This window comes from Radiomyces spectabilis (assembly GCF_025331425.1).
Source record: "Radiomyces spectabilis strain NRRL 2753 chromosome Unknown BYT42scaffold_11, whole genome shotgun sequence".
NCBI lineage: Eukaryota > Fungi > Mucoromycota > Mucoromycetes > Mucorales > Radiomycetaceae > Radiomyces > Radiomyces spectabilis.
The window spans coordinates 255,770-276,160 of NW_026251936.1; the positions used below are offsets into that span (position 1 = coordinate 255,770).

Below are 20,391 nucleotides of genomic sequence, written 5' to 3' on the forward strand. Positions count from 1 at the left end.
AAAGGTTAATACAATGGCGGAACCAATCGTATTGTTCGTATTCAGACTCCTGCCATGCGCCGTGCAACCGATGCTTGGTGGCACCATGTGCAACCGTTGAATTGCCAAATGCAGATACCATGCAAAGCATTGAAGCATCTTTGTTGTTTCACAATGTCAATCTAGAAATCAACCAACTTTCTTTTGGTAGAATCATCACAACACGAATTTGCCCCTCACCCCTACTGATCGTTGTTCTTCTATTGATGTCTCTCCAGAGAGTCCTCGACTTGCAGCTGCTTTATCAATTTTGATCAGCCGGTAACTCATTTTTTGACGAATAAATAAAATCCTATTGGTACCATGAACTCATGCACGCATCAAAAGGAAATTCACCCCATTATACTTTATCATGAGAATGAAAATGACAGCGTACTTTGATGGTCACGATTCTGCGCATGATCCTTCAAATAAAAACACCATCGTCATTTGGATCAGTAACCACGTTCGCTGTGCCCAAAGCCAGACCTTGCTGTCATCTGAATTATTGGGCATGATCGTCCAAAAGTACAAATGAATAGGCAAACCTCATCAGCAGGCGGTAACGAATTCGGACAGCTCGGATGATCTGACCAACTTAATGCATAAACCATGCGAGAACCTGAACCCCATTTAAACCAATCAACGAAAAAGTTTCCATATTCAATCAGTTTCTCCCCTGATTACATGTTCGCCACGTTTTTTACAAACAAAAACCAATTCGTCTGTTCCAGGGATCGACGGTTTTGCAAAATTTGATACGGCCAAAAGGTTCAAACAAAGGGGACTTCATCTGTCGAGGGGCACCCAACATCGCATCTTCAAATGACCGATCATTGTAATCGTTTACAATAAATAGGAAAAACGGTTTATTATGAAAATGATGATGAACGAAAAAATAAATGCTTCAATGATGTGGGACATTCAGGGAGATTGTTGGGCCACGGTCGATCCCAATAAAAACATGCAATGACAAGTCATACTAGAAGAAAAACAGGGTGACCGGTTGGCAATGGCGAAAGGGTAACATGAAGGAGACATATATCGTAAGTGTCCGCTTAGACGTTTTCAAGATCAAGATCTTCAATCACAGTAACCGTTGTCAGGGCAGCTTTGGATTTGAATTCTTGCACTTTAGGTTTCTTGGCTTCCTTTTCACCTTCATCATTATCACTAAACACGGTTTCTTCCTCTTCATCCCCACTCTCCTGGTTGCCTATCATAATACTCCGTTAGTTTACTACCATGGTATCCCTATCCCCACGGTATCCGCCTATTTACCTCGTAACATGGCAGCAATCTCTGCAACGTTTTTATCCGCTAATCGCTGGCGTTCAGCACGGGCTTCAGCTCGTGAAGCAATCTTTTCCTGACGAACTCGCTCTTGGTATTTTTCTTGGGCCTTTTTCTTTCGTTCCACTTTTCGTTTATGGAACCCGGTTAAAAACTCTCTGTTGTAAACCAACAATGGGAATTTAGCAAACGAATGCCCATTATTCATTTCTTGGTGAGATCGAGCTTACTTTCTTTTATCAAAGTCAAATTCCACCGATTCGACTCGCTCGGAAGCTCGCTTTCTCTTCTTAGCATAAACTTTGGCTCCTGCAGAAAGCAGATCGCTATTCTTCATCTTTTTATACGACGTCGTGTTGGTCTTTTTTTTCATCATGATAGATAGACGATTCCGGCAGCAAAGGCTTGGTTTCAAAACGTCCGAAATCGCTTCTCCACCAGAAATAAAAATGCAGATCATGCTTTGAAAAGAAAACAGGTCACACAAGCCACCCAGGAGTGTTCTTCCGAACCTTGGTGCCTGAACGCCCAAGTCTACTTTTGACCTATTTTTTTTCTGTGTCTCTCGTCATGGTCTTGTACTTTCAAAGCAATGGTACGGTAACAGAGAATAAAAAAGTAGGTAAAGTGTCCGCACTTACTGACAGACCCTTTTTCGCATTGCCTACAGTGGCCGATCCGCCAGTGACCATTTACATGGGAAAAGACAAATTCGAAAGTAAGAACACAAAAAATAGGCGTAAAAGAAAAAAGAGCGCACAGCGTACAGAAACTGATATATCCAATAAAATCGACTAGATGAAGACTTGATTAAATATGGATTTCCAGAAGATGTGTGGTAAAGATCTAATCCTATCGTCAATTTTTTTCTTATTATACTTGATGCATGAAAGAGTATGGAAAAAGAAAATGGTGGGCTGATATTTTTCTAAAGGGTAGGTTTTTCGGCAAAATACCAAGGCAACCAACCAATTACATGATATCAATCGATATGGGTGTCGTTAGTTTCACGTTGACAAGCTGTCGAGTGCGCACGTCTACGTCCGTTTACAGCCAGGACAAACATGGCTCGATATTCCGCCGGCGGTGATCGAAGACTGTGCTCAACTGGTCAAAGCCAACAGTATTGAAGGTCAAAAAAAATGCATTACGACATTCAACATCTGTGCGAGTATATCAACTAAAACTCTTTCCTCTTATTTCGCCCATTAGGCAACAAAAGAAACAACATTACCGTGATTTATACGCCTTGGGACAACTTGAAAAAGACGCCCGGCATGGAAACAGGTCAAGTGACCTTTCATAATCAGAAAAAGGTCTCAGTTTAAAAAAAAAAAGACGATCTGTCAGGAAAGCACCAACAAGAAAAAAAGGCTCACACGTCGATATCATCTAGGTGAAACGTGTGTACGTTGAGAAGCGGGAAAATGCTATTGTGAATCGTCTGAACAAGACCAAGCAAGAAAAATATCCCGATCTGATGCAAGAAAAGGTGCAAAGAGACAAGATTGACCGGAAAGCGGCTCGTACCGACGAGTTTGCAGAGGTAGGCTCATTCAAAGCCGTGATCGGATGGCTTTGCTGATCTTGTTTCTATCTTGCTCATTTTAGAAAGAAGAGGCTCGTAAATTGGCGGCTGCCAAACACAAAGCGGAAAAAGAGATTCAGGAATTATTCGACAAGAGCAACATGCGTAGCAACAAGCGAGATACGGACGTTGAAGATATCAATGCTGCCGAAGAAGATTTCATGTAATAATGGAGTCTTTTTTTTTTTATCGCAACAGAAACATAATGAAGAAAAAAAAAAAAATTCAAATAAGCAATAATAATACAGCAAGAGATCCGAGAGTCATCGGACCCAAAGAAAAATATACAAAAAGCAAGGCCTATCGTCTTCATTTTTTTTTTCATGTATTGATTCTGGTTTTAAAATATGCGTCTAAGAAAGGTCTATCCATGCTTGAAAAGATTTAAGCTTGTCTAGCCGCGCGTCTTGCTTGTACACCCTTTCGAAGGATATCCAAGGCCTCGACGGTGTCATCCCAGTTGATGCACGCGTCTGTGATGGATTGACCATAGGTCAGGCGGTGAGGACCCTCGCTGGGAATATCTTGACGACCTTCGACCAAATGAGATTCGATCATGACACCCACGATATTGTCACCGGTATGCTTAGGTTCCGCTAATTGGTTGGCCTGGAGACGCGTACAAAACAAATGGATGAGTATCCGCAGTATATCCCATACAATCACATAGCAACTTACAATGTCCTGTGCCACCAAAGGTTGGCGTTTGTGATCCTTGTTGCTGTTACCGTGGCTGCAATCGATCATGACCAAACCAGGCAATTTCGCCTTTTCTAATGCTTGAGCCGTCTTCTTGACACTTTCTGCGTCGTAGTTGGGTCCGCTCTTGCCACCACGGAGAATGACGTGGCAAGCATCATTACCTTCGGTTTGAACAATGGCAGACAAACCTTGCTTTGTAACCGACAAGAAGTGATGACCATTGTTGGCCGCCTTGATAGCATCCATGGCCACCGTAATGCCACCGTCGGTGCCTAAAAAGTTTAGATGAAAGATGGGCGGAGAGTCCGAGATAAAAAGATCTTTTTGTGATTTGTAACACGACACTTACCATTTTTGAAACCGACAGGACAAGATAAGCCAGAAGCTAATTCTCTGTGAACTTGCGACTCGGTGGTTCTCGCACCAATGGCACCTGTGAATCAATCCACCGTTGTCAATGATACAGCAAGGGTATCGGGGACAATCCAGTCATCTTTTTTTTTCCCGATTTGACTTACCCCAGGAAACCAGATCACCGGTGTATTGAGGAGAGATCTACTCAAAATAACAGTGGCATCAGCAACGGCGGAGAAGTGATGCTTGGAAAACACGGAATAAAGACGCTACTTACGGTATCCAAAAATTCACATCCAGTAGGGATGCCAGCTTCATTCTGTCATTTAAATACTTCGTTATTATTTGCCTTTTAGCTTCAGATTCCGTCTGCTTACCAAATCCAATAAGAGCTGGCGAGCAATGCGGAGACCCTTATTGATTTCGTAACTATACATTCGGTTTTTATATAAGTCTCTTTTTGCGGGGACAATGACATCAAAGTGCTTTGGGTCCTACCTGTTGTTCAACATGGGATCATTGATCAATCCCTTCCATCCAACTGTGGTGCGAGGCTTTTCAAAGTAGACGCGCATAATAATAAGCAAATCCTCCTCAGCAGCCTTGGCATACTCGATCAATTTGGTAGCTATGAAAATCCATGACTTTCCGATCCACCGAGATAATCCGCTACCACCACGACTCCTTTTTCTTTTTCTGGGCTTACCATATTCTTTTGCGGCCTTGACATCATGAATAGAGCAAGGACCGACCACGACGAGAAGACGATCGTCGGTACCCTTGATAACGGCTTCGGCGGCTCTTCGGCCTTCGACAATAGTTTGTGCAGCCTGCAATGTCAAAGGAATGTCTTCCATAAGGATCTGAGGAGGAATCAAGGGCTTGATACCCTTGATACGCTTGTCGTCAAGTTCATTCAAAGCTGAGAAATTGGACATTTTGTTTCAGTAATGTATAAAAATGAGCAGAAAATATGTAGTGAAGAAAACCTTCTGTATAGACGGTGCGGCTCGCCATTGATGAAAAAAATTATATAACAAGGATTAACTGCGGAGATCCCGACCCTCGATTCCGCTCGCGCCTTGACCTTTTTTTTCTTTTTTATTTGGTGGTCCGCGCCCTTTGTCGATATGACTCAACTTGAGTTTTTTTGGCGTAAAGTGACTGCCGTCCTGGACTGACGGTGACGGTTATCTTGATCATGCCTTACTCTTACCACAGCCATTCCGGTCAGTTTTGCCATCACGGGTATGGTCAACTGGAAGATGTCGTTAAAGAAGCTGTGCGCAAAGGCTTCAAAGTGTACGGCCTGAGTGAACATATGCCTCGGTATCAAGATCAGGAACTGTATCCGGAAGAAATCCAAGCTCACTGTACACCGACGACCCTTCAAACCATCTTTGCCGACTTTTACCAAGAAGCACGTCGTCTCCAAGAATTGTACAGCCCGCAAATCCAATTGTTGGTGGGCACCGAAATTGAATATGTGACTGAGCATTATGGTGGCTATATTGCCCAGTTGCGTCAGCGACATCCAGTTGATTATCTGGTCGGATCGTTGCATCACGTCGGCGGCACTCCGGTTGACTTTTCCCAGGAACTCTATGACCAAGCTTTAGCGAAACACGACGGCTCCTTGGTTAATCTGTATTGTGCTTTCTTTGACGAGCAACTGGCCATGATGCAGACCGTGAAACCCCATGTGGTGGGTCATTTTGATTTAGTACGCATTTTTGCCGACCGAGTCGCAGCAGACAGTGTTCTTCACAATGAAGCGGTCAAGCAACGATGGATGCGAAACGTGGATGCATTTATCGAGATGGGCTCTCTCTTTGAGATTAACTCCCGCGCCTGGAAGAAAGGTTTGCGTGATGCTTATCCCCATCGCGATATCATTCAGGTAAGACAAATGTGTGGTTGATTAGTTTCTCATTGATTGACGGCTGAGGTTGGGTTCTGTGTAGTATATTCTGCAAAAGAATGGCAAGTTTGTCTTGTCAGATGATTGCCACGGCCCTCAAGATGTGGGCATGCATTATGACAAATTGCCGGGCTATCTTAAAGAGTGCGGCATTTCCACGATCCATTATTTGGTAAAGGAAAACAACCAGATTGTTGTGAGAGAACATGCAAATATATTAGACGATGCATTTTGGGATACCATGAAATCCTGGTAGTTCCTTTGCAAGCAAAAGTTAAAAAAGAGAGAGAGAGGGAATGTCAATAAGAATAAAAGCAGATTTTGGTCAGATCGAATGGAAAAGAACCGTGGAAAAACGTTGGCGGGGTGAGGAAAATTACGATGCAGACGAAGGCGAAGATTCGTCGTCCAGACGCCTTTTCTTGATGGTGGGACTAGTGGATGTCTTCTCATCCGACAATGCGTATTCATCTTTCGTGTCAGATGCATCGCTTGTCAGAAGCTGCTGTATCTTTCTCTGCATGTCGTGCGGTGAAGACTGGCTGGGTGTGGATTGAAATGAAAGAATCTGTCCTTGCAGACCTAAATGCTGTTTGCCTATCAAAGATCGCTGCACATGGTCGATGGATTTGAAATACTTCACTGTCTACAATACAACAAGCCCAACATTTAGATAAACGTAAAGAGCTGACCTTTTCGTTTGCTTTATAAAGTCAACCTTGACATGCAACTCCAGCGTCGCATCTTCATCGCACACAATCAACCCTTTAGGATGCATTTGAATGCCGGATATCGACCACATGTGATTGACACCTCCTTCCACACATTTGGCCAGGGCAATACTACCGTTCAAAAATGTGGATAAGCATGCATGAAAACTCCTATTGGACATCGTTGGATACAAACCTTCGATGAGCTCCTGTAATGATGATACATACTTCGCGTGCATCCATGACCGTTCTGAGATGAAGCATGATGGTTACTTTACGCACACGGAATACGCGGTTGGTTTGGGTTTTTACTTACGCAATCCCTACTGTGAGAGCTACTTTGGGCACTTTCGCAATATCGTTTCCAAAAAACCGGGCATTGGCTGTGATGGTTTCAAAGGACAATGTCTTGGCTCGCGTCCGTGATGTTAAGGAAGAACCAGGTTCATTAAATGCGACATGTCCGTCCGAGCCGATACTGCCTAGAAACAACTCGATTCCTCCAGCACAAGCAATTTTAGCCTCGTATTGACGGCATTCCAGGTCCAGGTCGGCCGCATTCCCATCCAAAAAGTGGATGTTTTCTGGCGAAATATCGATATGCTGAAAGAATCGTTCCCACATGTAAGAATAGGACGATTCCTTTTGATCTCTATGATGTAATACGCTCCGCAGTTCAGCATTTTGGTGGAGAGGGGGGTTTTCTCTTGGCGCTATTTTTCTGACCTTGGAATGCCGACATACTCGTGCATGTTGAATGTGACCACATGTTTGAATGATATTTCGCCCGCTTTATACAGCTGAATCAAGTGGTAATAGGTTCGTAAAGCCGAAGTGCCTGTCGGTAAACCGAGCACAAAAGGTCGGTCTTTGGATGGTTGATATTGATTGATGCGCTCTTTTATGTAATGCGCTTTATTGCGAAACGATGGAAAAAGAAAAATATCAACCATTTACACGCGCCAAAAAATGAGATGGATGAGTTGAGAGTAATTACCAACCCACGAAGATACTTGTTCAGAATCTTGCTGAATAATAAGCCTCATGTGAAAAAAGGAAAAAAAGTGGCAAGAAAAAAAGCTTAAAAAATGGTGTCAATGACGATGCCAAATTGTGATCCTTTGATCAAATAATCAACGTGACTTTTGGGCAAGTTCCTGCAATTTGCACTTTATTTCATGCTATTTTCCATTTTATTGTCCATCTCGGAATTGCTAACTGTATCGCCATTACGGCCTTTTCATTTGAACCAACACTTGGGAAAAAAACAAACACTTTGCAAAGGGGATCTCAAGAGGAGCGTCTTTTTTTTTTGTAAGCACTAGAAATTCTTAATCACTCTGTCTTTCTCCATCTTTTGTCTTTTCCTTCCATTGCCTGTGTCTCGCCAAAAATTTTTATTCCCAGCTTACCCCGTTCCTTTGGCTGCCAAACCCTTTACCAATGTAAATACATTACAATACTGCTTACCGTTCACGCAACTTTGGTAGGTCATTGCTAGTTGGCTCCTACTTACTATTATTTATCGACCACTCCACAGCCCTTTAGAACGTAAACGAAGTACCAACACCCAAACCAAAAAATAGTTTCAAAACCCCATTATAAACCCCCAGACAAAGAAGGAAAGACGAAAACCAGAACACCATTCCCTTTCCACCCCACACAAGAAGAAAAAAAAAAGACGGAGAAAGAATAAAAAAAAAAGAAAAGAATACCAGTAGAGCATCATTACGTCGCAGGCATTACCCTGATCCGCTTTTAAGGGTATAATCTCAGCCGGAATGAACCGACACCCCTCGAGAGGCCCTTTTTCGTTGGTACCTTTTTTAGAAGAGAAAAAAACCAAACCAAACCATGCAGGCGCTTTTCAAAAGCATGAAAAAGAAAAGACCATGCCAAGCGCCTGCGTGGCTCTGGGTTTTTCCCATTTCCTTTCGCAAGCGAAAAGAAAGCGGGGAAAAACGCCGGGGAGCCGGAGTCTACCATTTTATTCCAATGAATGCGGATTGAAAATCTGGTCGATTTCTTCCAAGCTGTAACCTTTGGTCTCCGGTAAGAAGTAGCACCCGATCAGAAGAAGCGTGCAGGTTCCACCAAAGAAGTAGTAGCCACCGTAGATAGTGTTATCCATGAAAATGGGCATCACAAACGTCATGAAAATACCCACCGTCCAATTGAGACCATAAGCGAGGGCTAGACCTTTGGCACGACACCGCATATTGAGGATTTCCGCAGGATAGATGTACGCGACGGGACCCCAGCTGTAAGCATAGGCGGCTTGGAAGATAAAGATAAAAGCAATGACCGAATTGCGCGCCGAAGGATTCAACAGTTCCACGTTTCCTGTAGGGTCCAGTTCAAAACACGCCATGAACAAGGCACCCACAATATACATGGAAGCGCCCATGAGGAAAGCGCCACTAGCAAACACCAGACGACGACCGATGCGATCGATCAATAGCATGGCCAGAACATTGACGACCAACGAAAGGGCATGACTAGCTCCACTGGTGGCCAAAGAGAGAGCGGTATCCTGAAGGCCGGCTTGCTTGAAAATCTGGGGAGCATAGTACGAGATGGCATCGGTGCCTGTGAACGCCGCGCCGTTGCCCGTAAACAGGGCAAACAACGTCCGCTTGAGGTTGGTGCCTTGAAAGAGTTCCTTCCACGTACGCTCGCCGAGGCTTTGTTCGAAATGATTTTCGGCCACAATCGTTTCAAATTCGCTTAGCACATCGGGATCCGAGATAGTGGTGCCGTGCAATTGAGCAATCACTTGCAACGCTTCGTCGGTTCGACCCTTGTCGATCAGCCAGCGAGGGGAAAAGGGCAAGAACCATGTGAAAGAGAGTAAGATGCAAATGACGAGTTGGATAAGGAAAGGGGTTCGCCAGCACCACGACGATTGGAAATGACTTGTCCCAAAATTGACAAAGTAACCAACAATCGTCCCCAAGGAGCATGTGCAGCTGTACAAACTAATCAGACGACCACGGATCTCAGGAGGAGCAATTTCAGAGTGATAAAGAGGAATCGCATTGGTGAGAAACCCTTCGCCAAACCCCACGAGCAAGCGGCCAATAATCAGCATGGCAAAGTGTACACCAATGGTTTCAAAAAGAGCTCCCAGTGCAAACACATAGGTACCGACGAGAATCGTCCGTTTACGACCAATGGAATCTGTATGACATACCAGTGTAAGATGAATCATTCATGTCATGGGGAAGAATACATCTAGTGTTTTTCAGCGTACCACATAATTGTCCAGATATTAAGCCACCAAGGGTTGCCGTGAGTAACATCATGGCCACCAGGAGGGCCTGTCGATACGCATTGTCCTTGTATAAAAAAGTCTCGGCAAATGCTGGCATGGCGAGAATCCCTGATATCGCGCCGGAATCATATCCTACGACGAATCCACCCGAGGCAGCGACCAAAGCAGGAAGATACGTGGATCGGTGATGCGACTTGCCAGCCGGCTTATTCAACGATCGAATAGATAGAGACATTTCCTCTCCTACATAGGTCGGTGTTTTGCTCGACATGGTGGGAACAAAATGACAGTGGTGAAAGGAAGGGAGGAAGCAAGAAGAGGAAAATAATTCAGAAGCAATAAAACTTTCAAAGAGACGAGAAAATTACGGATGATCCAGCACTATAATTTTTTATCGGATGCACTTTTGACCGGCGACAGGATGCATCAGCCAATAATACAACTTTTCGGGCACCATATTAACGAAAATGGATTTGGACTATGCCTGTGATCGGGACGTGAACAGTGGTTGCAACCCTGAAAAAGGAAGATGGCAGAAGATACGGTTACCTTGACATTCAATTACTTTACCTACTGGGGCCAATAAGATGCCCCTGCTAAAAAGGAAGAATCGAGATCGGAACACAAGAAAAAAGCCACGTTGATCCTGTTGCTGAATGCCATGACTGATGAAACCAACATTGCAGGGGCCATAGACTATTTGATAAACCACCGAAAAATAGTATTTGCAACTGGACAGCCAGAATTTTTAATAATCTTTGAAGATCCCATCAAAATAGCAAGGGATCACCGTCGACCGTGCTCTTGGCGGGATTTCGCAAGTTGAACAAGCGACCGCTACCTCATCTAGGAGGGATTTGTGTTTTGTTACTCTTGCAGTGGTAACATTATCTCTCTACTTGCATACATAATATTTACGAATAATGCAACATTAACATGTGTCTACTCGATAGAAACGGCAAGACTAGAATTTTGGCTTATAGGGGACTGGAAGAAAAAAGAGACGCAGGGCCAAGCAATTATTGCAACAACGATCAGCGGATGAGTCATATTACTGGCTGTTGCAAGTAACAATGACATCAAGTGGGTTCATCTACATTACTTTCTTCCGCAGATAATCTGCCATCGCATATTTTATTATCAGAATATATAACAAAGGCTCTTTTGACCAAAAAGACATACATCCAAGAAAAGCTCATATCGCTTGTTGCTCAAAAGTGACTCAAAGATTAGTGAATACGAGACTATGTGTTTGACGGGCCTTTCAAGAACAAAAGGAAAACAAATCAACTCATATCATACGTGCAACCGTTGCCAGGGGCATCTCATCATTTTCAAGTATCCTCACTTTTGAGAAATTATACAGAGTCTCGCAATGAGTATCTTGGACATTGGAAACAAAGTTGCGAAAAAGAAATTGGTGGAGAGATCTCTGTGAACAACGCACGTATATAAAAGGAACTGGAATACCGTAGTTTATGGTGTACGGTTTATTCATTTTCCAATGTTTTTGGTGTGAGCGGTCTGCGAAATGCGACGGACTATTCGAGGAGCGGCCATGCTAATGAAAAAATTGCATCGGGCTATGGCTCAGTGGGGCCTGCCACTTTTTTTTACCACTTAAAAATATCCATAAACCATGGTCAAGCTTGAAGAAGTCGCTGTCGATCAGTACGAGGAACAGTTGTTGAGTGAACACGAAGATTCCGACTACTCTGACGATGAGGATTTTGACGATGACGAAGATGAGTCTTTATTGGACCGTCTTGCTGCATTGAAGGAAATTGTACCGTTAAAGACCCGTAATCAAATCGCATCGGGCGCTTCGTCACTGACATCGTGGGGAAAGACTGGCGTGACGTTTGTTGGTAAGAGCGCCTGGGTGCTCACCACCTCTATGCTTCTTCTCGTATTGCCGTTGGCTCTGGAAATCGAAAAGGAACAGGCTTTGGTGGCTTATGAAAAGGAAGCGATGCAGCAGCAGGGTGCACAACAGGTAAAAAACAGTCGTTTCTCTTTCTCTGATTGATATGTGTTATAATATGGATGATTGACGAGATTTATTGCGGAATGATAGATGTTGAGCAGTGGCCCAATGTATCCTGGACAGGCACAGCCCCAACCTCAGCAAGTTCAAGCTCCAGGCCTGTAAATCTTTTATAGATGTTCTCTGCTATTTTTTATTTTCCGTCTCTGTCTCTGTATCCGTGTTTTATCGCATACGATCATTGGATGTATACATATATTTTAAAAGAACATTGGTCGATTGCTATAGAAAACAAACAAGTCACTGGTTTTCATGATATGTGCCCAATGAAAAATGCGTCGAATGAATTGATTGTTGGGAAGCGCAACACGAACGGATGTGATCTTGATTATTAGGCTATAACAAGCCATACACCCGCTGTGCAATGGATGCCACCTGCTACTGGATGCCGCACTCTTACATTGAGCGACATTCGTCAGACAAAAGCCTAACGCAATACGGCATAACCTGGGCGAGACTCTTGATGGAACTTTGGTATATTAATGTCAATACTCTGGCATTCCGTACAGCCATGATTTTCAAACATGTGTGCAGCAGCACTTATTGACTCCCTCAGTCCCGTCCTGCCCAAGGTTATGATAGACCTAGAATATAAAAAAAAATGATTAGTACGCTCTTCGATTGATTCAAATGTCGTCAGGATATTTTTACCTCTGTTATTCGATGCAGCAGATATCGAGAGCTTCCCGACCGGAAAAAAAGAAACGATACAAATATAAAAAAAAAAGGTAAAAAAAAGGAGGAAAAGTCTGCAAGAAGACTATAACTGAAATACAAATACACATACTACAAACTACAAAAATAAAATGGTCGGGAAGAAGATCAAAGACGATACCAAGGGAAGTAATCCAGGTGAAGCCAAGCTGAGGAGGGCGCGTAAGCGTTACCAATGAAAAACAGAGTCACATCACCAACAATGCCCTTTGACGACAAAAACCGGATTGGCCACATTTGGTGCGCGAAACGAAGTCGAGGAATTCGGAGGGATGGATGACTTACCAGGCGAAAAAGAAAAAATCCGGAGCGAAAACCAAAAGCTAAGGAAGAATAGAAAAAAGAACTGGTAAGTTTTTCTTGTTGAAGAACTGGTAAAAAACCATTTGATGGTACCTTCTTATGGTGATGGTCGATTTAACCGAGTCAGCTACACGGGAAAGCCATAGTCTGGACGATGGACGCAGCTAGGAACTTGATGAAATAAAGTAGCACTAGGGCTTCTTGGGTGAGCCGAAGTGAGAGAAAAACGAAGACGAAAGAACAAAGGACCTCCAAAAATAAAAGCTTTAAATATAAAAGCGAAAAAGAAAAAGCTTCAAAAATAGAGCTCCAAAGAACAATGAATTCACCCTTTTTCAGGAAAAAGTCCAAAATAAAAACTGCAAATAAAGACTGTAAAGATAAAAAGCAGAAAGAAGCTGCATAAAAATTAAAGCTACAAAAGACGTGTGAATGGCCACTTTCTAAATGAAAAAAAGCTCCAAAAATAAAAATCTGATAAAAGCAAAAAGAAACTGCATGAAAATAGAGCTCTATAAGTATGAATGATCACCTTTAAAATAAATAAAATTGACACACACACCAATGAATGAACAATGAGCAATGTCGCCAGATCAGCTACATTGGTAAAGCATTTCTGCTCATGCACCTTTAAATCACCGAAAACTGGAAAGAAAAAAATCAAAAGGACACACATTTACTGACAAAGACAACTTATTAAATAATGCTACAAAGACGCGAGATCGACATTGACAATAGCCCTTCACAGAAAGTTCTCCCCTTTCATTGAACTTTTCCAACATCTTTGAATGAATAAATAACACCAAGCGAAGTAGCTGCCAAATCCATATGATGAAAAGGAACACCATGTAACTGTTTTTTAGCTCGCAAATTTTGGCGTGCGGCGACTGGTTTTTAGTTTGGCAAGAACAGAAATTGCACACGACATTCATGCGTCCCAACAGATGCAGGTAATCCACGGCTGTGTTCTCCAGCGTCATTTTCGCTTGCTTCTCTCATAGTTCAGCCTCGTTGGATTCAATGGGCAAGCTGAATGACTGCTTCGTTGATGCCCCACTTGCTGGCACGTAGAGCAACGAAGTTCTACCGATCCTTGGACCGTAGCAACACTGGGTTGTTGGGCGCGTCTGGGATTGCCGGGACAGTTTCTAGAGGTCGAGCGAGCGTGTCATGGCAGACTGCAAGAAGCGCAAAAAACGTTTGAGAATGACATAAGGTATTTTGATGAAAGAACTGAAAGAATGAGCAAATAAAAGAGTTAGGAACAGATCAATGTAGCCCAAGTAATGCGTTTTGTTAAATTGCTAAATTGAATCGATGTATCACGGTATGCCCATTCAGAAAAGGGAAGGTCCAACTCAACCATTGCAGTAAATCATGTGATTCGTTTCGTTTACCCAATCAGAAACATTGTTTTCCAAAAACTCGTAGAGTCCATCCATGTGAGCAGCAACCAGCTGCAAAAAAGAAAAACCAATCACTTCCAGTGTGCCATCGATCCATTGATATTGCTTGTTTATGATTCTCAAGTGCTTCTGGTAATAAACATCATGTCACGGGAAATGGGGTTGATGAAAAGAAAAAAAGCTCATTGATATTTTGATCCACAGGCTTCTGGTGGGGGGTGGATGATGGTCGTTTCAAAGCATTGGATGCGGAGTTGGGAATGCTTTATTTGGGAACCCATTTCTCCAAGACGCTCAACCTCCAATTTTGATTATCAGGAACTTTTTACTTGCTTCTCCCAGCAATTCTGTATAAATGACAACACCTCATTCAGGTGAACATAGCCGACCCAGACCAACAACCACACGTGGCGAAAGTCCTAGTCCGCGGCAACGACCCATCACTCCACGCCTAGTGTCGCGATCGGGGCCGCAATCCCCCGCACGATCTCCCACCATTTCTCTGGAATTCAGTGTGCCGTCGCCCTCTGTTATCCGTAAACGATCGACACTGGATCAAGTTCCAATGTTGCAAAAGAAGTCGAGCAACCAAAGTTTTTCATCGTTTCTCACCGAAGATTCCAACGTCGATGAGACCCCTTGGACGCGTACGCAGTGGAAAGCATTGGAGAATTGGTACGATAAAATGAACCGTGATGTCGATCGGACAGTAGCCATGTTTTACCGTCATGAAGCATTGCGAACCGTGGAAGAGAATGGTCAAGTACCACCTATTGAACTCTGGACAAAAGACAAGATCTTGTGGCGTTGCCAATGTCTGGATACCAATACCAAATTCCACGGCGGTCTTTTGCCGAGCGAACGAAAACGATTAAAGAAACGAAAACTGGAAGTGGAGAAGCCCATCCAGGTGAAACGGACGAAAAAACTTTGAGATACCATTTTTTTTTTTTTTAAACAGGATCCATCATGGAAAATACTTTGCATTACAGGAAGCCAAGCTTTAATGTTTAGCTATAAATATACGGATATATCCATCTGCTAAAACGAGAAAAGAAGCTTTACAAGTATGAACAGAGGGTGTGGGATGAAGAAAGAAAAAACAACAATAAAAAGAAAAAAAGAGAATGATAAAGCATAAAAACAAGAGGTGGGGGGAGGAAGACCCAAGGACCAAGTAAACAGAAGAATTAGAGTTCATAACCAACGAAAATGAATCCTGGATCCTGATTGTAAACCGAAGGGTTCACAACCTCGAATCCAAGATACAGGAAAGCTCGTAGGATGGTGTTGACATTTTCTTGATTGCGGCGATCAATGGCAACCACCAAAGCACCGCAACCTGTCTTTTCTTCAGCGAGTTCAATCAAGCGAGTAACGCTAATCAAATTTATACGTGAGTGGCTCATTGTCCGGGGCCCATTAAACACAGATCAGCTTACCAAGATTGAAATTCACCATCCGCCCAGTTGAGCAAACCTGCATTTTTGCCAAAGATGGGGCAGCTGAGAAATACGGTGTTGTTGTGAATGAAGGCTTGACATCCAATTTTATTCGATTTGGCGACCGTAGTGGATATCGTCATAATCTCATTGACTTGGCCGTGGACAGAACTGCCTTGACCGAATAATTGGGAAACAAGATCACTGACAGCTGTGGTTGTGTCATAACGAGAATTCCAGAAAAAGAAATTGAAATGAGTTTTTTCCAAAACCCGAATTTCTGCAATATTCGATTTTTCTCACCTTTGTTTCGTGGGGTGATGGTCACCACATCGTCCTCCTTCTTTTGAGAATGTTCATTGGGAATGCGAAGACATTCTCGCGAAGTTGATTTGGTTAGATTTTGTAGAGGAATGGCGAGCTCCTTTTTGGCGGGACTTGCGATAATCATGGGCTGAGAAGACTACTAGAATGACTACTACTATTACTAAAGGCGAAATTTCCTTCTTTGGTGGCCTTTGAGAAGATGGTGCTTGACGCGTAGAGGAAGATAACGGTGTGCTTGTCCAGTGCTGCTACTTTTTTTCCCGATGGGCGCTTCACTAGAAAAGACAAGAAGGTCATTTTAGAAGGACTCTCCAAATCTGCAGCCATGGACCATTTTCCCGTGAATGAAAATGGTTAAGAGTTTTCTTACCAATGAGACGCCCTAAACAATCGAAAAGAAAAAGGAAGAGTGTGTTTGGGAGTTTAAGGAATTAAAGAGAGGAAAGGCTCAAAAAAGAGGTGTGGGAATGCTTAATTCGTTTAGAATAAGTTGGGTTTGGTTGAGTGGGTTATTATTTTTTTTTTCTGCACTCAAAAAAAAAAAAAATTGGACAGAGAGCAAAAAAGAAGCGAAAAATTGGAATATTTTTCATCTGAGTCTCTCAAAAATACAGGAAAACCGAGGCGGAGAATGAAATTGGCGGACCATTTTGCCATTCGTTTTGATTGGAAGTATGCCACGTGCCGCTTTCTTTGGACGCGCGGATGATGTTCCCGAACAAGAAAATTTCAGAAAGGAAAAAGGGAGACCACCAAAAAAAAAGGGAAAAGCCATCTGCGGAAATAAGCACGACCACAATCAAAAGAAATCTGTGACAAAGAATATATCATAGTCAAGACAACCTGTAGTCACTTGTTGCTATTTTCCCGAGGAACACCTTTCAATGACAACATCAAACGAAACACAAAAAACTTTGATACAAAGGGCGGCAAGTTACTCTTTTCGGGTCGCATGGTTGTTTGTGATCATTCCATGACTATCACACTTAAAGCCGTTGGCCGATACTCTGAAACGATGAAAAAATGAAAAATGAAAAAAAGTACGATTGTACATTGTGGTTTATTGAAATTGCAATCGACTTTTTGATATTCACCGGCTGCTTATCGGAAAACTGCTTGTTAAGCTGAGCTTTATCGTGAGAGAATCACTTACTCAGCATTGATTTGTATCATGCTTTTGATTACATCATAAGGCCTGATATTTAGGACACTATTTCCACCCATTCATGACCTGGCATCCGTCAACAATCTACATTTTTGATACATTGAACACACCCGTAAGGAGTAAAAAAAAAAAAAAAAAAAAAAAAGAACGATGAAAATAATTCGAAAAAAAATAAAAGTCATGATATACCATGATCGAACCTTTATAGACTGAGTAATTACAACACACAGTGTGTACCACTGCATCATATTTCATGTTCCTTATTTTCCATACGAGAAAAACGCGTTTTGCCAACACCAAAGAGTGTGAGCCGATCACACAAAGCAATAAAACTCATCCACTAATGCCGTATCGAAGCCACTATGTTTTTATAATATTATTATCATTGCTTGGATCTGATTGTCCTATTTGGATTCTTGACCTTTTTGATTTTGGACTGATAAGCTATCGCCCTCTTTTAGGTCTGTAGCTGTCCCATTTATCGGTCTTTTCTCTCTTTGGGTTTGCTTTCTTGCGGACAAAAAGAAATTAGGGGCAGGACTGCAAATTGCACTATGCTCTTTTCACAATGTCCATAGAATGCTTGGAAAGTTCCTTCTAAATTGTAATGGATCGATATTGCATTTGGCTCTACACAACATCAACGGTTGCTGGTCTTTTTGTGGTTTTTGAAAAGGTATTGCTGTATCGTATAATGCACTTCAAACGTTAGAAAGAAAAACTCTATAATCTCAGCTTGCTTTTGAAAGCACTTTTGATGGTGACCAGAAATCTTGATCTTGTGCTTGCGTGACAAATCAAAGTGGACTGTATTTGTCACTGTATATTTTTAAAAAGGATCTCTGAAAAATATTTGAATCTGGGAACTCGAGTGATAATTTAGGTTTGTAGATAAAATAAAATGACAATTTTCCATATCACCTGATATGACTTTTGAAAGAAAGCAAGTACAATGGAGGTTTCTATGATACAAATGATGATAAAAAAAGGAGCAGTGGATGAGGTTCGGTAGAAGGGGAGGAAAATGGGGGAATATGGATGGAAATCGAGGGGTATTGTCTAGAGTAAATCGCTCTTTTTGCCAAAATAACCACAAGAAATACAATAGAGAACCAATCCGGCTAATAGCCAGAAAAAGTAATTGAGATCAAGGTAGTCTTGTCCGGGAACCTGTTTAGAGAAAATTCAACCCGATTCAATTAATAAACTCTTGCAGCAACTTTTTGATGAATTACTTACGTGAACATTCATACCCCACAGACCGGTCACCAGCGTCAGTGGCATAAATACAGTGGCCAGGAACGTCAAACGATTCATTACCATATTGGTCGTTGCATACACTTGGTTCATTTCAAGGTTGACCTGAGCAATATAATTGGTATGTGCACGATGGAAAATACGATCATAGTGGTTGACATTCTGAACCATCGTGACAACGTGATCTAATAGGATCATGGAATGCATGTTTAATCTCGATCTGGATCACCTCTACACTCAACGGAGAAAAAAAAGATTACCTTGAATGTCGCCCAAGTACAGTAGAACATCGCTAAATACTCTCTTATTCGAAGAGTCAATTGGGATTTCAGCCGACGCCAAATCTGTATCTGTCATTAGCGTATCGCGCGATCGGTCTTCGTAGCGTTTCATGAGACTCTTCAAGACATCCAGTTTAGAACTGAGTAATCGAGCGAGTTGCGTGGTGCGTCGTCGACATCGACTGATCCGTTTCAACATATCCACTCGTTCGGATTGTCGCAACACAAGTGACAGTTCGTCAATTGATACGGCTTCCATTTCAATTTGTTGAATCACTGGAGCAAAACCATCCGTCACAGCATCGATCAACGCGTAATTCATCCAATCGGGCGTCACATCAATAAACTCTTTCAACTGTTCCGTTCGTTCTCGCACTCTGACGGGATACACCGATTGTCGAAAGTGAAACTGGAGTTATCACCCCTTTTGTCAGCAATCCAATACAGTTCAACTCATTATTTTCCACATGCAAACTTACAGTCAGTAACCCCGCTTTAAAGATCAGAATGTAAAAGTTGTAGGGCAGCACTTGATCCGAATAGGGGTCGATATCAAAAGCTCGGAAACAAACAAAGGTATAGTTGGGAAAAGGTTCCACCTTTTCGCGCGGTTCTTGAGCTAGAATATCTTCGGTCGTGAGAGGGTGGATATGGAATGTCTGGAGATTTTTTTTTTGGATGCGGTTTGAGTACTGGTTTGCAATTGCAATTGAGCCCTTTAAGAATACTCTACCTTGCTAAGAACTCGCATTTCTTCCTCCGTGGGACAGAGCGCATCGACCCACCATCCAGTGGTGCTTAGCACACTTTCCAAAGCTTCCTTTCCTTTTTCATTTAGTAGTTGTTCCAGACTTTGCACGGGCGTGCCCACGGCTCGAGAGGAATACACTTGATAACGTGCCACTCCTTCAAACTCGGCTTGTACATGCTTTTTTTTTTTTTCAAACCAATGGTATCAGAGTCACTACTCGTCATGATAAAAGAGGTAAAACAAATCTTTACCTTGTGCGGATCTCCGTAGAGTTGACTGTGGCGACTCAATGTTCTCGACAGGCGAACGGTACCGGCTGATTGCTTTCGAGCATGTTCATCGACCATGTGACCAAATGCGGCAAAGTCCAACTGATCGTCTTCGTTCTTTGCTTGGAAGCGAGGAAAAAGGACATCGGCTTGCACATCCTCGCCCATGTCTTCTTCCTGAATAGTATTGGGCAAAAAGAAGCTTGAAGCTCGTGAATTGGATTTGATGGAACTGGGTGGCGACGTTCTGTGTCTTGAGAAAGGTGCATTCGACGATATAAAGGGCAACGACGTTCGTCGAAACGGGGATGAACTGGACGCATGTGCCATTATTTTCAATACTGGAGCTGAAACGACTGGCCGAAAAACCGCTGGTTCAATTTTTTCGGTTATAAAAAATAAAAAAATTATAACATTTTGGTTGGGCGATGTTCACCTTTGTGTCCCGGCGAATTAATGCTCTCGCCATCCGCAAATTATTCAAACTTGGGTGCTTCTCTGCGACCCATCTTTTTCATTGGAACAAAGAATAGCTTGCCTGCGGAAGAAAGAGAGATCAAACAGTTCTA

General features: G+C 42.7%; 10 protein-coding genes across 10 annotated transcripts; 4 read left to right on the forward strand and 6 right to left on the reverse strand.

Annotated features, from left to right (window-relative positions):
• Positions 1 to 1,076: 1,076 nt before the first annotated feature.
• BYT42DRAFT_501915 (uncharacterized protein) lies at positions 1,077 to 1,684 on the reverse strand (the record flags this gene model as incomplete). The annotated part of the gene is made up of 4 exons (XM_051564793.1): positions 1,077 to 1,234; positions 1,300 to 1,368; positions 1,397 to 1,401; positions 1,542 to 1,684. The coding sequence occupies 4 exons, from the start codon at positions 1,682 to 1,684 to the stop codon at positions 1,077 to 1,079; spliced, it is 375 nt and encodes a 124-aa protein (XP_051420406.1).
• A 168-nt stretch (positions 1,685 to 1,852) lies between these two features.
• Positions 1,853 to 3,123, forward strand: BYT42DRAFT_580117 (uncharacterized protein). The gene is made up of 7 exons (XM_051569467.1): positions 1,853 to 1,906; positions 1,982 to 2,029; positions 2,110 to 2,149; positions 2,316 to 2,443; positions 2,524 to 2,627; positions 2,708 to 2,857; positions 2,923 to 3,123. Exons 1-7 carry the CDS (start codon positions 1,882 to 1,884, stop codon positions 3,064 to 3,066), a joined length of 639 nt encoding a protein of 212 aa, XP_051420407.1. The 5' UTR covers positions 1,853 to 1,881; the 3' UTR covers positions 3,067 to 3,123.
• BYT42DRAFT_580127 (3-deoxy-7-phosphoheptulonate synthase) lies at positions 3,013 to 4,967 on the reverse strand. The gene is made up of 8 exons (XM_051569468.1): positions 4,662 to 4,967; positions 4,454 to 4,583; positions 4,333 to 4,384; positions 4,233 to 4,274; positions 4,120 to 4,156; positions 3,951 to 4,034; positions 3,578 to 3,873; positions 3,013 to 3,508 (listed from the first exon to the last, which is right to left on the reverse strand). The coding sequence occupies exons 1-8, from the start codon at positions 4,891 to 4,893 to the stop codon at positions 3,284 to 3,286; spliced, it is 1,098 nt and encodes a 365-aa protein (XP_051420408.1). The 5' UTR covers positions 4,894 to 4,967; the 3' UTR covers positions 3,013 to 3,283.
• Positions 4,968 to 5,156: 189 nt separating this feature from the next.
• On the forward strand, positions 5,157 to 6,132 carry BYT42DRAFT_594972 (Polymerase/histidinol phosphatase-like protein; the record flags this gene model as incomplete). The annotated part of the gene is made up of 2 exons (XM_051570809.1): positions 5,157 to 5,855; positions 5,920 to 6,132. The coding sequence occupies 2 exons, from the start codon at positions 5,157 to 5,159 to the stop codon at positions 6,130 to 6,132; spliced, it is 912 nt and encodes a 303-aa protein (XP_051420409.1).
• Positions 6,133 to 6,203: 71 nt separating this feature from the next.
• On the reverse strand, positions 6,204 to 7,734 carry BYT42DRAFT_580135 (glucosamine-6-phosphate isomerase). The gene is made up of 6 exons (XM_051569469.1): positions 7,584 to 7,734; positions 7,313 to 7,499; positions 6,903 to 7,238; positions 6,783 to 6,836; positions 6,595 to 6,718; positions 6,204 to 6,522 (listed from the first exon to the last, which is right to left on the reverse strand). Exons 1-6 carry the CDS (start codon positions 7,630 to 7,632, stop codon positions 6,253 to 6,255), a joined length of 1,020 nt encoding a protein of 339 aa, XP_051420410.1. The 5' UTR covers positions 7,633 to 7,734; the 3' UTR covers positions 6,204 to 6,252.
• An 839-nt stretch (positions 7,735 to 8,573) lies between these two features.
• On the reverse strand, positions 8,574 to 10,095 carry BYT42DRAFT_501654 (general substrate transporter; the record flags this gene model as incomplete). The annotated part of the gene is made up of 2 exons (XM_051564778.1): positions 8,574 to 9,766; positions 9,840 to 10,095. 2 exons carry the CDS (start codon positions 10,093 to 10,095, stop codon positions 8,574 to 8,576), a joined length of 1,449 nt encoding a protein of 482 aa, XP_051420411.1.
• Positions 10,096 to 11,499: 1,404 nt separating this feature from the next.
• Positions 11,500 to 12,012, forward strand: BYT42DRAFT_616504 (mitochondrial outer membrane translocase complex, subunit Tom22; the record flags this gene model as incomplete). The annotated part of the gene is made up of 2 exons (XM_051572073.1): positions 11,500 to 11,856; positions 11,938 to 12,012. 2 exons carry the CDS (start codon positions 11,500 to 11,502, stop codon positions 12,010 to 12,012), a joined length of 432 nt encoding a protein of 143 aa, XP_051420412.1.
• A 2,673-nt stretch (positions 12,013 to 14,685) lies between these two features.
• On the forward strand, positions 14,686 to 15,264 carry BYT42DRAFT_616505 (uncharacterized protein; the record flags this gene model as incomplete). Its single annotated transcript, XM_051572074.1, has 1 exon — positions 14,686 to 15,264. One exon carries the CDS (start codon positions 14,686 to 14,688, stop codon positions 15,262 to 15,264), a length of 579 nt encoding a protein of 192 aa, XP_051420413.1.
• Positions 15,265 to 15,520: 256 nt separating this feature from the next.
• Positions 15,521 to 16,223, reverse strand: BYT42DRAFT_616506 (uncharacterized protein; the record flags this gene model as incomplete). Its single annotated transcript, XM_051572075.1, has 3 exons — positions 15,521 to 15,710; positions 15,773 to 15,983; positions 16,076 to 16,223. The coding sequence occupies 3 exons, from the start codon at positions 16,221 to 16,223 to the stop codon at positions 15,521 to 15,523; spliced, it is 549 nt and encodes a 182-aa protein (XP_051420414.1).
• Positions 16,224 to 18,323: 2,100 nt separating this feature from the next.
• Positions 18,324 to 20,152, reverse strand: BYT42DRAFT_548286 (uncharacterized protein; the record flags this gene model as incomplete). Its single annotated transcript, XM_051566004.1, has 6 exons — positions 18,324 to 18,434; positions 18,504 to 18,706; positions 18,782 to 19,211; positions 19,282 to 19,461; positions 19,536 to 19,730; positions 19,805 to 20,152. 6 exons carry the CDS (start codon positions 20,150 to 20,152, stop codon positions 18,324 to 18,326), a joined length of 1,467 nt encoding a protein of 488 aa, XP_051420415.1.
• Between the last annotated feature and the right edge of the window lie 239 nt (positions 20,153 to 20,391).